The 14,367-nt window shown below is 52.8% G+C and overlaps 5 protein-coding genes and 1 non-coding gene across 6 annotated transcripts; 2 read left to right on the top strand and 4 right to left on the bottom strand.

The window, feature by feature from the left end:
• Positions 1–17: 17 nt before the first annotated feature.
• CC84DRAFT_1065283 (aquaporin-like protein) lies at positions 18–1,387 on the bottom strand (the record flags this gene model as incomplete). Its single annotated transcript, XM_018173627.1, has 4 exons — positions 18–366; positions 411–669; positions 720–1,020; positions 1,070–1,387. Coding segments are annotated over 4 exons (1,227 nt in total), but the record flags the coding sequence as incomplete, so codon positions are not given.
• A 205-nt stretch (positions 1,388–1,592) lies between these two features.
• Positions 1,593–2,641, bottom strand: CC84DRAFT_482286 (uncharacterized protein). The gene has a single exon (XM_018186444.1). The coding sequence runs from the start codon at positions 2,437–2,439 to the stop codon at positions 1,765–1,767; it is 675 nt and encodes a 224-aa protein (XP_018040718.1). The 5' UTR covers positions 2,440–2,641; the 3' UTR covers positions 1,593–1,764.
• CC84DRAFT_1193833 (uncharacterized protein) lies at positions 2,517–5,341 on the top strand. The gene is made up of 2 exons (XM_018181326.1): positions 2,517–4,723; positions 4,770–5,341. The coding sequence occupies exons 1-2, from the start codon at positions 2,844–2,846 to the stop codon at positions 5,194–5,196; spliced, it is 2,307 nt and encodes a 768-aa protein (XP_018040717.1). The 5' UTR covers positions 2,517–2,843; the 3' UTR covers positions 5,197–5,341.
• Positions 5,342–5,498: 157 nt separating this feature from the next.
• CC84DRAFT_1138809 (translation elongation factor G) lies at positions 5,499–8,412 on the top strand. Its single transcript, XM_018176209.1, has 4 exons — positions 5,499–5,798; positions 5,851–5,962; positions 6,031–7,203; positions 7,251–8,412. The coding sequence occupies exons 1-4, from the start codon at positions 5,590–5,592 to the stop codon at positions 8,154–8,156; spliced, it is 2,400 nt and encodes a 799-aa protein (XP_018040716.1). The 5' UTR covers positions 5,499–5,589; the 3' UTR covers positions 8,157–8,412.
• A 1,586-nt stretch (positions 8,413–9,998) lies between these two features.
• Positions 9,999–10,099, bottom strand: CC84DRAFT_t19. The gene has a single exon. It is a non-coding gene; the product is annotated as a tRNA-Ala (tRNA).
• A 113-nt stretch (positions 10,100–10,212) lies between these two features.
• CC84DRAFT_482272 (uncharacterized protein) lies at positions 10,213–10,992 on the bottom strand (the record flags this gene model as incomplete). Its single annotated transcript, XM_018186443.1, has 2 exons — positions 10,213–10,234; positions 10,283–10,992. A coding segment is annotated over one exon (478 nt), but the record flags the coding sequence as incomplete, so codon positions are not given.
• Positions 10,993–14,367: the final 3,375 nt, after the last annotated feature.

The following is a 14,367-nucleotide window of genomic DNA, read 5'->3' as shown; positions in this document are numbered from 1 at the left end:
GAGCCGGATGTCGAACTGCTACCCGAGTCTCCTGACTCAATGCTTGGACCGTTGCGATAGCTCTGTTCGGATGTTTCGTCATAATGGGACTCGGAGTAGGGCTGTGAGAGCGAGCGCGCGCGCGTCGAATAAGATCTGGGAAGGTGCTGGGCGCGGGGTCGTTCGTTGGGATGATCGATAGAATACTGGCCATCACCGCCATGCTGGAAAGTCGCAGAAGGCTTGCTGGGCAGGTTTGAAAGTGGAATGGCACTTGACTCGGTCAGAACTGGTTTTTGCAGCTCGGAGACTGGCTTGTTCAGGGGATGGAATGGATGGAGGAAGTCAGACTCATTTGTGCCATCAGTTGTCGCACGCACTAAGGCCCTGTTAGCATGAGCTTCTCTTCCATTGATGTACGTGAATGAGACTTACCTGCTCGTCTGGAAGTCCCGGCCTCTTCCTCAGCATATTGGTCATCGTAACGAATCTCGCGCCCATCGTCATCGGCACCAGGATTGGCTGTCTCATACTCTAGAAGCTTGATCAATCGGTAGAAGAGCACAGCAATGACAGCCCCAAGAAAGGGTCCAATCCAGTAGATCCAGTGATATCCGTCGAATGTTCCGAGAACAACGTCGGGACCGAAAGATCGAGCTGGGTTCAAGGAACCCCCCGTGAAGAAGAGAGCTGTGCAGCGTCAGCATAAGGCAAAGCAAGAGTTCATGGACTTTTCTAACCAGCCAACTCAGCGGTAAAAAGGGCAAGACCGATTCCGATAGGGGCAAGGAATGTTGCTCGGTGTTTCTCTGCAGCCAGCATGAAGATGGAAAAAATGAGCTCAGCAGTGCAGATCGCTTCAATAAAAACACCTCGTGTGACCGAGACTCCTTCGCTCAACGTGGTCCGCACTGCCAAGGGACCCGGAAGTAGGCCAGATACTACAGCGGCTGCGGCAATAGCTCCCGCCATCTGAGCGAGGATGAGCAGAAACGCCTTTGCCCAGCCGATCGCACCGACTAGAGCTAGAGCTACCGAAACCTATCTTACAGTCAGTGGGGCTGATGAGGCAGACACAACGGGCACGCACAGCTGGATTGAAGAGCCCTCCGCTGATGCGAAAGAAGATCCAGACATTGACAAGCAGCGAGAAGCCGAAAGCCAAAGAGATGTATAGAAGCGTGGACGTGCTTGCAGGGCTGTCGACGGTGCCATTGGGGGGCGTGTTCGCGACCTGAGTGGCAGCAAAACCGAAGGTGAGGAAAAGCGCAGTGCCGACAAACTCGCCCAGCATCGAGATGAACAGATGGCGGACCCTGTTTGGAAGCCACGAGAAGCCCGGAAGGCGCCTCTCACCAGGTCGGTTCGGATCCTCCGTGTACGTCGCCTTCATACCTGGGAAGACCATGAAGCTCTCGGCAGGCCTGTTGACATTATTCATGGTTGGCGGATGGTAAAGGGCCGAGTACTAATAGTCGTGGTGCGAAGTCGCTGACGGAAACGTCCGAGACGCGGCCTTTTTGAAAGAGAGAAACAGGCCAAATAGAATGACAAGGATGGAATGGTAGGGAAGTGATGGTTTGTAGGGTTGACGAATGCAGGTATAATTCAGAAGCTAGATGTGCACTGTGCCAAACAAAGGTATGGGGAAGAGGTCGAGAGGAAGGTCAAAGTTGAAGCGGAAAGACAACGGCATACATGACGCAACGCGATACGGAAAGAAAAGTGGCAGTCACGATGCAGGCACGAGGTGGGGGGGGGGCATCCACGGCGGCAGGCACTTGTTCAGATAAGGTGGCAGGGAAGCAACGCCAGGAACCTCATCGTGAAGTGTGGCGCGTCTGCAGTTGAAGCTTTCGAAGATGCTGCGTCCTGAACGGATTCACTATTGGCAGCCAGGTGATTGATCTCTGGGAGCTGGCGGGCCTCGATTACATTTTTGAGAATAGAATGTTCGAATTCTTCGTACGATACAGTAGGGCGGATCTTCCAGAACGGTTCTCTAGCCAGTACACCCAGTCCCGTATTTCGTGCATGGTCTGATATCAAGAAAACGATGTTGCGTGAGGAGCTCGGACACGATGATGCTCGAAGGTGTTCGAGGGCGAGGTTGCATGTGGCCCTAGGTGTGCCTAGAGTGTGTCTCGCTGCGTCCAGCTGCTTGCGGGGGAGGCGCAAGATTGTCCGCAACGGGTACAATCGTACCACTTGCCAGCGTGCCACGTAGGCATGTGTCAGAGCTGGAGTCTGGTGTGCAAACTCGCATCCGTTCGGGGAGCAGAGCCATGGTACCTTGGGTAGGATACAACGCAAGGGGTCACACCCGCGGCCCGACGTTGGATGGAGGTCTGGAAGGGCCACCGGAAGCATGGGAGCGCGTCCAACCGCGGCGCTGAGTGGTGAGGTGTGACAAAAACGTGCAGTCGTCGCGAAGCCGCGACCTAGCGTACTGGCGTGCATGGGTTACGTTGCGGGCAGGCGGCGGGCGGCGGAGAAGAGCCCAACGGTGGTCAGAGAGCAGCAACACCACGAGCCTTCCTGCCGCGCGCCGTTTTGCTTTGTTTTCGTTGCTTCTTCTCCGTGTCCGCAGCCTCGCCGTCCCTTTGCTCCTCGCCGTCCCTGCTGCGTGTGCGCCATTTCGTATCCGCATCCCCGTTGGTGGTCAGACCATCGCCCCCGCGCGTCACATTACCGCATCATCGACCTGCCCGCGTGCTGTCTCGCGACCGCCCTGCACCGCGCCTTCGCGCTCGCCAGCGTCCCAGAAGGCGTCTGCCGGATGCGCGTACGGCTGTAGAGCTCCAGCATATCTTGCTGTTCTCACCCACCCCACACGGTCCCGTCGATCGCCGCCGCCGCCCACCATGCGCCCGCTCCGGCTGTTGCTCTCGCTAGCGACCAGCTTGATCACCATCACACTACTACTATACGTCGTGTTTGGCTCGCAGGTTGACGAGTCGCGGAGCAGCACCGCGCCTGCTAAAGACAAGGGCACATTCAAGAGCTTCTTCTCCTTCACGTCGCCTGGCTCGCTCTTTCCTCCATCCGCCATCATTAGCCTCACCGATGACAACTCTACCTTCTTCCTTGCTCGTCCTGCTGCCTTTGGGCCCTCGCTACCTTCGGAGAGCGTGAGCGGCCAGCTATGGATCGGAAGTGGCTTCGGAGAAGATTCCATGGGGAAAGGTGGCGAGCTGGGCTGCAGCGATATCCCGGGCTGGGACGGGTCCGAAGATTCGCCTGACGCTGCCTCTGGTGCAGGGCACAAGGAAACGAACGACGCGGGGAAAAGCAGGAATCCATTAACGAAGCAGCCTCATGGAGCCGTTGATGTTGCCGAAAGATCTCTTGCCGACAGTGACGGCACAGATGACCATCTTCAGCCAAGGCTACCACTTCTACCCAAGTACCGTGTTGGAAAGACACCAGAACATGCGGACATCGAGTCGCTTCAACAGACCGCAGAGATTTCAGGCAAGGTCGTCCTGCTCAAACGCGGTGGATGTGGCTTCCTAGAAAAAGTCTTATGGGCCCAGAAACGCGGTGGCGTGGCGCTGATAGTCGGAGACGACCAGCGTGGAGGAGCTCTCGTTCGAATGTACGCCCGTGGCGATACATCCAATGTCACCATACCAGCTCTCTTCACGTCGCATACGACCGCCCACTTGCTTTCGTCGCTATTACCCGCCGGAGAGTTTCTCAATGGTTTGTTATCAGATGACACCACGAAGCCGCAATTGCTCAGGAGCGCACGGGCAGGCACAAACCGTGGGAGAAAAGAAGATGTGCTGCCTTTGAAGCCCAAACAGACTCAACGGGCCAGCTCATCCGAAGCGGGCTGGTTCAGCACCATCTTGGACGGCCTTGGCATTAAGTTCTCCAACGGTGTTTCTTCGAATGATGCCACTCGTAGGCCTCCCAATAGCGGAAAGTTGAATTGGTCGAACGGCGAAGATGCAAGTCAGCCGATACCAATGACCAGGACAGCCCAGGTCGTGGCTACGCAAACGTCACAAGATTTCATCATCGGTGAGCAAGACTGGCGTGATCCCGCCCTTCTTGCTAGTATCCCACCACCCAAGACTACCCCAGAAGGGACTCAGCCCACGGAGTTGAGTCAAGTCAAGTTTGAAGAGAAGGAGCCTTTGTTGCACGGCGATTTGAAGGAAAGCAGCACGTCTTCCGTGAACAAACAACCCGAAGACAGTAAACCAGCCGGCCCGCACGAAGGTCTCTGGGTGACACTCACCCCTACGAATATGTCCACATCTCCTTTCTTCGACACGCTACTCGTTCTAGTCGTCAGTCCCCTTGTCACATTGACTGTTGTATACGCATTACTTCTCCTTCGGTCCCGTATCCGGCGTCGGCGCTGGCGAGCTCCCAAGTCACTCGTCGACCGCCTTCCCATCCGCACCTATCATACAATCAGTGACAGCAGCCCTTCAGCCACCCCAAGCGCTTCTTCGCCCAGTACTCCACTTCTTCAACATGCGCCGCCGTCCACATCGCCGCAGTCGCGACCTCAGTCTTCAGCCGAGCGTGAAGCACCAGCGCCATCATCCTCGGCTCTCCCAGTCCATCGAACACCGGAAGAAGAGGTACACGAGTCGGGATTGGCCGCTTGGAGGCGCAAGTACGGTGGTCGGCAAAGAGAGTGCGTTGTCTGTTTGGAAGAGTACGTTGACGGCATCAGTCAAGTGATGAGCCTGCCGTGTGGCCATGAATTCCACGCGGACTGCATGTAAGTCAAGCTCTAAACCCGTCGAATTGTTTTTAATGTACTGCAGCACGCCCTGGCTAGTCACTCGACGCCGGACCTGCCCCATCTGCAAAGGAGATGTTGTACGCTCTCTGTCGCAGTCCTACCATGACCATGCTGTGTCGCGACTAGAATCCCGTGATTCACTCAGTGACGAACTTGCGGATGACGTGCAGGCGCAAGCTTTTTTGAGCCGCAACGATTCACCATCGGCCTCACGACCGCTGCCCATCTCACCCAGCTCTAATGATGCCGACATCGAGGCCAATTGGGACGAAGACGGGGACGAGAGAAGTCGAAGGGCACCTCGAGAGCGTTCTGGAGAGCTTAGTAATTCCTTCAGGGAGGCCGGCTCATCTGCTGTTACCGCGATCTGGAGGGGATTCGAGGCCGTGGGAAGGGCCACTGGCCTGCAGCGGCGATCTAGCAGAGAAGAGCTTGACCGGGACAGGTAGAGCTCACATTGCTAATGGCCGAGGTCTGTTTTGTATGCATTGCGTTGGAGTATTAGAAGGTTTGTTTTAGGGACTGTCCGCGGTCATGGACAGGATCAATACCCCGGATCACAACGAATCCACTCAATTTATATTGTTGCGCAGAAACGTATCTGCAGCTTTACTCTGCTTCTCTTAGTGACTCAAGCGTCTTCCGCAAGGAAAGCGCATCCAAACACATGTAGAGTGATCGATCGCCTATGTGTCACGTGATGGCGCATTGCCAGGGTCCTGTGCGCAACTTTTCTCGCGGACAGGCGTGCGTGATTCGGAGAGCAGCACAACAGCAGACCTCAGCGTCGTCCTTTCTTTTAATCAGTTGGTCTTTTTCCGGCCGAACATCAATTGGCCACGATGCGTGTGCAATCTCTTGCTCGGGCGCAGTCGCTTGCCCAAAGTTGCCTCCGCACCTCCGCGCGATCGGCCGCTCGAACGCCCTCGCGATGCGCGCTCTCGACCGTGGCAGCATCACGGACTCAATTCACCTACGGGACCAAGACAGAAGCATGGAAACACAGCCAGAGAACCTTGGGACAGAGGAGATGGCAGTCCGCGGCGGCAGTGTAAGTTGGAGTTCTTGTTGCAAGCGGAACAGCTGGAGGCTAATTGCCACAGGTTGGAGAAGGCAGCCTCAGACCCTAGCACCTTGACACAAGAGACAATCGTCGATAATCTAGATCCCGTCGAAGCTGTGAGGCTATCCAAAGTCCGCAACATCGGTATTGCTGTATGTTCAACATAGCTCCGCGCGCCTAGGAAGAGGCGCTTCGGGATGCAATCCTGACAGGACAACAGGCACACATTGACTCTGGCAAAACCACCGCGACCGAACGTGTTCTCTTCTACACCGGCCGTATCAATAGTATACACGAAGTGCGTGGCAAAGATGCCGTCGGCGCAAAAATGGACTCCATGGACCTCGAGCGTGAAAAGGGAATCACCATCCAGTCTGCGGCTACCTTCTGTGATTGGGTAAAGAAAGAAGATGGAAAGGAGGAGAAATACCACATCAACTTGATCGATACCCCTGGACATATCGACTTTACGATTGAGGTCGAGCGTGCGCTGCGAGTGCTGGACGGTGCGGTCATGATTCTTTGCGCTGTAAGCGGTGTTCAGAGTCAGACCATCACTGTCGATCGGCAGATGAGGAGATACAACATCCCTAGGATATCCTTCGTGAACAAGATGGATCGTATGGGCGCGAACCCCTGGAAGGCTGTTGAGCAGATCAACCAGAAGCTGCGGATACCTGCTGCGGCGATTCAAGCACCAATCGGCCGCGAGGACGGATTCCTGGGTGTGGTAGACTTGATCAGGATGAAGGCTATCTACAACGAGGGACCCAAGGGAGAGATCATCAGGGAGACGGATGAGATTCCTGCGGACATGGTCGAGCTCTGCAAAGAGAAGAGGCAGAAGTTGATTGAGACGCTGGCAGATGTCGATGATGAGATCGCCGAACTCTTCCTTGACGAGCAAGAGCCAACTAACGAGCAGATCAAGGCCGCTATCCGGAGAGCGACTATCTCTCTCAAGTTCACGCCTGTGGTCATGGGCTCTGCCTTGGCTGACAAGTCCGTCCAGCCCATGCTCGACGCTGTCTGCGACTACCTGCCAAACCCGGCTGAAGTCGAGAACATGGCTTTGGATAAGAAGCGTGCAGAAGCTCCCGTCAAGCTGGTGTCATACAACTCTCTACCCTTTGTCGGACTGGCCTTCAAGCTGGAAGAGGGCAATTTCGGACAGCTCACATATATTCGAGTGTACCAAGGTACGCTTCGAAAGGGCATGAACGTGTTCAACGCGCGGTCCGACAAGAAGGTCAAAGTTCCGAAGATCGTGCGCATGCACTCCAACGACATGGAGGAAGTGCAAGAAATTGGTGCTGGTGAGATCTGCGCTGTGTTCGGTGTTGACTGCGCCTCCGGAGACACCTTCACTGACGGTTCCCTCGGCTACACCATGGTGAGTTATGTCTCAAAGAGGATGAACGCCATGTGCTAACTCTCTAGACTTCTATGTTCGTCCCAGAACCTGTCATCTCATTATCGATCAAGCCCAAGCACACCAAGGATACCCCCAACTTCAGTAAAGCGATGAACCGTTTCACCCGTGAAGACCCCACTTTCCGGGTACACGTTGATCCCGAATCGCAGGAGACGGTCATCTCGGGTATGGGTGAGCTCCACTTGGACATCTACGTCGAGCGTATGCGCAGAGAATATCGGGTTGAGTGCGAGACTGGTCAGCCACAGGTCGCTTACCGCGAAACTATGACCAAGCGTGTCAATTTCGACCACACCCTCAAGAAGCAGACCGGTGGATCTGGAGATTTCGCTCGTGTCGTTGGGTGGATGGAACCCGCAGAATCTCTTGGCGTGAATAAGTTCGAACAGCAGATTACCGGTGGCACCATTTCCGAGAAGTTCCTGTACGCTTGCGAGAAGGGTTTCAACGCGTCAACGCAGAAGGGACCCCTGCTCGGCCACAGAGTGCTAGGTACCCAGATGATTATCAACGACGGAGCCACGCACGCCGTCGACTCCTCAGAGTTGGCCTTCAAGATGGCTACCCAGCAAGCCTTCCGCAAGGCCTTCATCCAGGGCGCACCCCAGGTCCTCGAACCCCTCATGAAGACGACCATAACCGCGCCAAACGAGTTCCAGGGCAGCGTCGTTGGCCTCCTCAACAAGCGCAACGCCATCATCAACGACACCGAGATCGGCCCCGAGGACTTCACCGTCTACGCCGACTGCAGCTTGAACAGCATGTTTGGCTTCTCCTCGCAGCTGCGAGCCAGTACGCAGGGCAAGGGCGAGTTCTCGATGGAGTTTAGCCACTACAGCCCGGCGCCGCCGCAGCTGCAGAAGGAGTTGGTTTCAAAGTACGAGAAGGAGCAGAAGGACAGGAACGCGTAAGCCTGAATGTGCGCTTGATACGATAGGGTGGCGAGATGGTGACATGTAAAAAGAAAAGAAAAAGGTGGGCTTCTCGTGGTGATAACGTATGTTTTGGGATCAGATAAGGGTGCATATAGATGGGCGCTTGGGATGTAACATATTGACTGTATCTTGTATGTATAGCTTTGTAAGGTATACCGAATGGACGATCCAGTCTTCTCTCTGCAATCTCAAATTACTTTGGGTCAGCCTGGACGCCCGTGTATCAATGTGGAATACATTGCGAAAGCGCCTCGAAATCCTGATCCGTACTTTAAAAAAAAAAATTGACACGTTGTCTGTCAGTTGCCCAAACGCCTGATCAAGAGCTCCCGGTCTTGTGCCAGCTTGGTCGTACACGCACGCCGGTCACAGTCCAACTTATACTATAACACTTTCGCAGTACAAGTTTCACACGGTGGAATATGCACGAACGAGAACACTCACCCCTCTCTAGGGCAGACGACTGGCCTCACTGGAGCGCGGGGATGATCGGTGGGCAGAGTCACATGTGATCCGCGGTGCTCATCCCCACTTTTCCCTCTCCTCGTGGGCAGCCAGCAGACGCCTCGTGTCTTCTTTCGAGTCTATGATCCTGACATGTCACTCCAAGGTAGACTCTTAGAATCGCCACAGAGCTCGTCATGAGCTCGATTTTCGAAAACATTTAGATCAAATATGATAGATCAAACGTGCCAATTAGTTTTAATAGTGTTCAGAAGGGTGCCCTGTTTTGAGGCTTGAATACGAGCGGACCAATCTGGATGCAAAGGTGAAGTCATGCAAGGCTAGCTAACACCATCAGGGTGGCAATTTCGATCGGCGGCGATGCCCAATAACATCTTGCTCGTCTATCTAACTTCCAAGGTGGAGACATCTGGTCTTTTTTTCCAAAATTGGCGATGCAGTCTTACCAGCGCTCGAACATGTACCGGCCTGGTCCAGTCTTCCTGTGTGTCTAGGGCACGCTTCATGGCGAACTTCACCACTCATGTATACATATAGCCTTGTAGCAAGTGCTCTGGTATCTTTGTAGCCTTAGCATTGACACCAGTGACACCAGTATCATCACGAACCAGGAACCTAGATTTACCTCTCCCATTTTATACGTCTCGTAATACTGCCACGGACTCGTATGTAGGAAAAGTGCGCTACATTGGATTCAACCTTCTTGCCTAGTCTGGCAATCCCAGAATGAGTGGCCCTCCGCCACTTCATCAAAAGGGCAGAGGTCATTCGTAGCAGTTAGTCAAGTGAGAAGCGGGTAAGCTTCTGTAGAAGAAGCTCTGTCTTCTTGACATCTCTCGGAACTTTGCTATCGGCCGGTACATCTTGTTGTCCTCTTCTCTCGCAATCGTCTCTCGTCAGTACCGGGCTGTGACAACGTGATGCCGAAGTGAGGACGCGGGAGAGGAAAGGTCGTCTGGCTCGTCATGAGGTACGATTCGTCGCCCTCGCTCTCCGACAAGACACCCAGAGCATCTTCGCTAGGGTTTGCGGCCCAAAGGGATCCCCCATGTACCCGTTAGAATAGCACATGCACGGCGTTCTAGTCGTATGCATAGAAATCTTAGCAAAGTGCGGTGGTGGCAGTCACGGCCACATGCATCCTCGTCCGCCCAAGAAAGCAACCGAAGGCTCAAAAACCCCGTAGTCCCTGATTGTTCCAATGGAATCAAGCCTTTCTGCTGAGTTTGCGACAGCGAGGGATATTGATGGACGCTGCCGCTGCCCAAGAGGTGCCCAGAGCGCTGTAGCGCAGTCCTGGCCTCCCCTAGGCCATGTTCACGCAAAAAGGACCCTGGAAGGCCAAAAACATGATGGACTTGCTGGGAATCGAACCCAGGACCTTTCCCACGTATTCGCAATGCTGTAAGGCACGCCAATGCTAAGGGAAAATTATACCACTAAACCACAAGCCCGTTTGTGATTTGTTGAATTTTTCGTGTCTAAACAAATTTAATTACCAAGATGTTTGCAACAGACGGTTGATCTTTAGAGTGGAAACGTTGGGTTTTGGCTCATTAAATTACTTTTCCGCTAAATTTGTTTGCGAACTGCGTAGACATTATGATTGGTGAAGGTGAACCAGGTTTCGGACTTACTTCTCGGGCTAGATGAAGCTACAAAGCGCTAAAAATAAACCGTGCACCCGCTCACGTCCGTGCATATTCAGGTTGCCCGGTCCAGCATTTGAAGAATGGGAAGTCACTTCCTCGGGACGCAGGACTTCTGTATCACTTCTATGCATTACTTAGCCGGGCCTGTCTCCCCTAAAGAATGCACGTTTGAGCGGCCAACATTAAAATCAAAATGCGTATCGCGTCTCTCTATCTTTCAAGCACCCCCCTCCGCCTCCGCCTCCTTCTTCGCATCAATCCGCACAATAGCCTCCTCAAACAGCCTTAAAAGATACCTCCAAAATGCCCGTTCCTCATCCGTCACTTCTTTATTAATAGAATATCGTTTCGCTTGCAGTATCGGAAGATTCTGTATGCCAACTGACCTCCAAAAAAGCCGGGGATCAGCTCCATGTTCCAGGAGTAGCTCAATCACTGGAAGGTTCTCCATAATAGATTTCTTGCCGGTCATGTGCGTTTGTCGTAGACAGGCGTCTAGTGGGCGTCCTTCATTATGCCCTGCGTGTGGAAGCGTGTCAGGCGCGTTAACGTCCTCTCCGTTGGCGATAACAGCGCGACAGGCGGCCAGCATTATTTCAGCGCTATGGAGGGAAAGAGGTTCCATGATAAGTGCTGATCGTTGCACGTGTGGATCGGCTTGAGTCACGCCACTTACAGACGATGCTTGGGCCATGGTAGCTGGAGAGTGGACTTGATGTGTTCCCTTGTCAATGTGAGATACGTGAGAACAATGGTCGATTTGTTGGTGTTTTTTGGTGTAAGTCAATTGAAAATTCGGTAAATGGTACTTGTGGTTGATATTTTAAGTACCGGTAGATGCCTATGATGTTTCGACCGACATTGAGGGGGCGCCGGGGGGGCGCAGAGCTGTGGCACAAGCTCGTGATGACGCGCCCTGCTGACGCTAGTAGGGCTTTCAAAGGAGCTCGTAATTTTGGGGTCACCCTTGCCCACTGCCTGCTAAACTTGACAATTCTCTCGGCACAAGGTAGCCTGTTCCATGAACTTTTTTGACGACATGGGTAATTGATACGATCTTGCATTTCAGACGTGTGGTGCTTCCTGACTACCAACCATGGCTCACGACGCAACCCTGCACCAGAATGTTGACAACAATCTGAGTCTGCGGACTGCACTCCACTGGGTGTTCGCCATCGCACCATGTTTGCCATAACTCGCTATGACCCTGATCAGTTGACGACCCGCGACCGATGACTTGGGATGGGCAATGTGGAAACACGGAGAAGCGTTGAGCGACATGAACCATGGGCAAGAGATCCCAGGCCGAGGGAGAAGCTCTGAATGGACCGATGCGGACGAAACAGGTAGATCGACTGCCAATTAGATGGAGATCCATTCCCAATTCCTTTGGGTCGGCCTGCATGAAAGTCACACTTAACTGAGTGAGTGGGGGAGGAAAGCGTTGTGCAATGCCAAAAACCCCGGTTCCCCTACCCACACACTGGCCCATTCTCAAGCTGTTCTTTCCATTAGTCATCAACGGGGAGGGATACATACCTTGAGGCCAACCTACATCCCCTCAGGATTGTATAGTCTCAGCATCGATGGGCCAGCGGCGGTTCACGGGGGAGCCATCCTCATCTTTGAAAGCATCCTGATCACATCCCAGAACCCCGGCAACAAGTATGCACTGGTGGACGCTGGGTATGATGGTAGGAGGCGAGAGTGGCTGGCCTAGTGGAAGCGCTAGACTAATGATGAACGAGAGTTTTAAACTGCAGTGCATGGCTTACTTTGACCAGAGATGCCCCTCTGGCGAGAGAGAATGTGGCAGCATAGAATCGTACTGAAGTCGAAACTGAGGCTGCCGGTTGAGGTATATACTAAAGAGATGAGCAATCTAGGCGGCGACTGGATGGAGGAAAAGGCTATAAGGGTGCGGTACTGGGTTGAGAATGAGAAGGAAGAAAGAGTAGGAAGCAAGATGAATAAATGTAAATGGCAAACTGAGTTGGCATCGTGTGTCGCGGTGATGGCATGAGAATGGTATGGAGAAGAGAAGAAGGGAAGAGTGGGAATGCAGGTATATGCGTCGTCTTTGCAAACAAACGCGCCTTCAGCTTTTTCTCCGCAGCAGCAGCTACCATAGATGAAGAACGGCAGGGATACGTGCAGACATTGCACGAAAGTAGCAACAAGCAGCTGATTCCAGAAGTGGCCTGATGTTGTTCTTTCTAGTTACATCAACGTTCTGCGTGTATACACTCTGTCTATCACAATCCGAGATTGGCACCTCTGTTGAGCCGATGAGTGAATGCCAAGGTTATTCAGGGCAACCCTCAACGCATGTTGCGCTTTGGCTTTCGGAATTCCTTCTTCTACGATTTCCCTCTGTCTACAGTCAGCATTGCTATGCCGGAATTGCGAGATGACCCTCGTACCCCCGGCTCCAGGACCTTTACATGGAAATCGACATTTCCGAGTGGGAGGGACTATGAAGCCCATTGCGTTGGCCTCACAAACTTCCTTCAAAATCCCTGCCCGTCCTCGCACAGGGAAAGCTGAATTTTACCAAATTTGAATTTTGTGAAGCTACATGGTCACCCGACTATGCTATAGTTGATAAATCAGTCGCCTACGAGCATCAAACACTATACCAGCCAAAACAGTGATTTTCGGCTTACGACGTTTTCCATGAATACCGCGAAAGGGGATTACGTCTTATCTTACCTCGAAAGGTTTCACCGTTACATGGCCTACGTCCAACATTTGAACTCCTCTGTATCAATTTGTTCACATGGTACATTGACGACTCATACGCTAGGTCCATTCGGTGAGAGGCCCGTCCTGCCTCTACAGGATGGAACTTTCTCAGCTTAACAACCGTAAGATGACTGCTTAAGGCCGTGTGAATCTGATGTATGCGAACCCAAACGACATGGGACCTGTTTCTCTTTCGTAATGGCTATTCTATGGGCTGAACGTCCGGGTTTGAATGACGTTCATCTATGTTTCCACGATAGCTCAGGGTTAGGCAGAGATTCCTGGCATTTACCAAGTCGTTGATCCTACCACATCGATGCCTTCTCGATGGGCTACCTTGGTTTCACATGAAGGCCTCCACGAACGCGTGATAGATTGAACATAAATGTTCCGGCTGCGCCCTGTCACATCTCCGTTATCCGCTTTCAGGATCTAGTTTTCGAGGTTCGGGCGGTGGTGTCTGCCCCTGCTACCGCACTAGCCAAATTGGGGCGCATCAGTGCGGATGCTTTCCACATTTGAAAAGCGAAATCTACCTCCAAACAAGACGTGCGGAAACTCTTATAAATTGCTGAAGGATGGAAGTACCACTAAACCACAAGTCCTAATTGCGATTTGACGACAATGTGGGCAATAGCTACACCTATAAAGCACGTTTCGAGCTGTCCCGGAGTGTGCTACGGCTGTTACATCGTGGAGAATGGATGTGGACCGGTGAAAGTCCAGATGCGTACCGAGACGGTTGGCGTCCCCACGCGAGAAAACCGGGAGGAGAATGGTTTCCCGCACTCGCCTACTTTTCGAAAACAGGCTCAAATTGGATAAGCAACGGTTTGGACTAGAAGTGTATCAGTGGATTTCGAAAGTTTATGTTAGAAGACCGCCTTTGCAGCAAGAAACAAACTGGACATGTGGATGTAATGCAAGCCCATGCACCAAAAACACTTCACTGAAAATAGCTTTACGCCCAGCAAAACGCTGACAACGATGTAATGGCTCACGTACATCAACACAAACACTCATCGAAGCAAAGCTCGCAAAATTGTCAAAACACGCACCCGCGTAAGGCTGGTTCAAATTGCTCATCCAGACACTCGAGTTATGCATGTGTAACATCGATGTTAACTACCTCTCATGCAAATGCAAAGATCCGCTAAACTCGTAACAGCAAATCTGTGTGACAAAAGAAAGAAACGCTGCCTAGGAAGGCCGGACGATCTGGTTGAAACATAGTATGAGCGAAAGGAATATGTATAAGTTAAGCAATATGATTGTAATAAAAAGGTGGGCTATGTACATGAGAAGCCGCTAAAACGAGAAGGTGG

Source organism: Paraphaeosphaeria sporulosa, assembly GCF_001642045.1.
Source record: "Paraphaeosphaeria sporulosa strain AP3s5-JAC2a unplaced genomic scaffold CC84scaffold_2, whole genome shotgun sequence".
Classification (NCBI taxonomy): Eukaryota; Fungi; Ascomycota; class Dothideomycetes; order Pleosporales; family Didymosphaeriaceae; genus Paraphaeosphaeria; species Paraphaeosphaeria sporulosa.
Note: the sequence above shows the minus strand (reverse complement) of the source record. Positions and strands in the feature narration are given on the sequence as shown.